We start from the raw sequence: 1,442 nt of genomic DNA on the forward strand, positions 1-1,442 counted from the left end.
AAAACAGTGTAAAAAGTTAAGAGCCTAGGACATCCTAGCGCTAAAATTGTTGAGAATACGTTGCCAGGTTCTTTTTTGTCGATCTTGGTCTTCAAGCTTCACAGACGGCATTAAAATACCAATGGATTGAACATTTGGATGTCATCTATGAATTTTGTGATCAACCATTCCATCATATTATCAAAATATGCCAGGAGCTGTGTAAAATGATATGTTGGCATTTTTGATAATTTTCACATAGTTAGGTCTTTAGTAGATGGAATTCATGAACAAAATGTCTGTGAATCTATTGCAAATTTTGGAATCCTATTTGAAGTATCCATTCTTTTTCAGAAATGTGAATTCAAAAGACTGGACTAGAAAGTACTGTTTTGGAATTAATGACTATGACTTAAATGTGTTCTAAAAATTTTGAGAAAGTAACTTCATGTTAGCTCTTGCCGTCTGAATGACAGTTGGTGTGGTGTAAAGAAAGGATTTGTATTTGCTCAATTTAAGGCAGCCTTATAACATATACTGTGTTATTATATACCTCAGAAACTTTTATACTTTTGCAAAAATCAAGATGGCTTCCAAACCTGTAGACTCACCTAAAGCATCACCTAAGGCATCTCCCAGCAGAATTGGTCGGTTATTTCTTTTTTTCATGCTTTTCAATTATTCTCTTTGAGATACGGTAAAGTAGACAAGTATTTAGTACATAAACTAATCAACTAAGTCACAAATGGATTCTTTTATACCTATTGATTAAAATTTCTGTGATATGACAGCCCTGATATAGCATACCCTACATCAAGACTGTTCTATGTTGCTGACAGTGGTGTCATGCTTGAGTTCCAAAATATCCATGAAGGAACAAATTATGATATAATCAATTTACATGGTGAATTTTGGCCCGAAATAAAAACTATGTATTGGACCTTTACCTTGAAATCAAGCTCCTACCAAGAAATACAGAAAAGTTGCGAAATCATGGAAAGGCTTGCTTTTGAGGGTAGAACTCCAGAAAATACAATTCTTAAGGCAGTTGAATTTGTGTAAGCCCCGTTACAATGTACTAACATGTGTTTTTGAGTTTTTTCTTTTTGCAAGCAGCAAGGATTTAAAGGTGAGCACATATTTTTTAATTTCATTCAATTTCAGTGACAATATTTTAAAACCTGTTTCTGTTTCTTTCCAGCCAAGAGAACCCCCACCCCAAGAACCCCTCTATCAACACCCTCACCAAGACCAGATACCAGTAACGTCAAATCTAAAATTGGATCATTAGATAAGACAAAACATACACCAGGAGGTGGAAATGTAAGTGTTGAACTTTGTTTATTAGTTTGTGTCTTGCAGACGCACTCATAGCTGAACTGTGAATGTGATTTAGATGGTGATTAGCTAGCATAGAGTCAAATTTTTTTGATGGACTTTGACCAGCTAGCGCCAATCTTCTT

The 1,442-nt window shown here is 34.8% G+C and overlaps 1 protein-coding gene across 1 annotated transcript in view; it reads left to right on the top strand.

The window, feature by feature from the left end:
- Positions 1-565: 565 nt before the first annotated feature.
- The window catches only part of LOTGIDRAFT_176473 (hypothetical protein), a gene marked incomplete at both ends in the record, with an annotated part of 2,663 nt that continues 1,786 nt past the window's right edge, over positions 566-1,442 (top strand). The window contains 2 exons of the mRNA XM_009050682.1: positions 566-626; positions 1,181-1,302. Of these exons, the coding sequence (XP_009048930.1) occupies positions 566-626; positions 1,181-1,302 (183 nt within the window). The remainder of the gene's footprint in view (positions 627-1,180; positions 1,303-1,442) is intronic.

Source organism: Lottia gigantea (genome assembly GCF_000327385.1).
Source record: "Lottia gigantea unplaced genomic scaffold LOTGIsca_1515, whole genome shotgun sequence".
NCBI lineage: Eukaryota > Metazoa > Mollusca > Gastropoda > Lottiidae > Lottia > Lottia gigantea.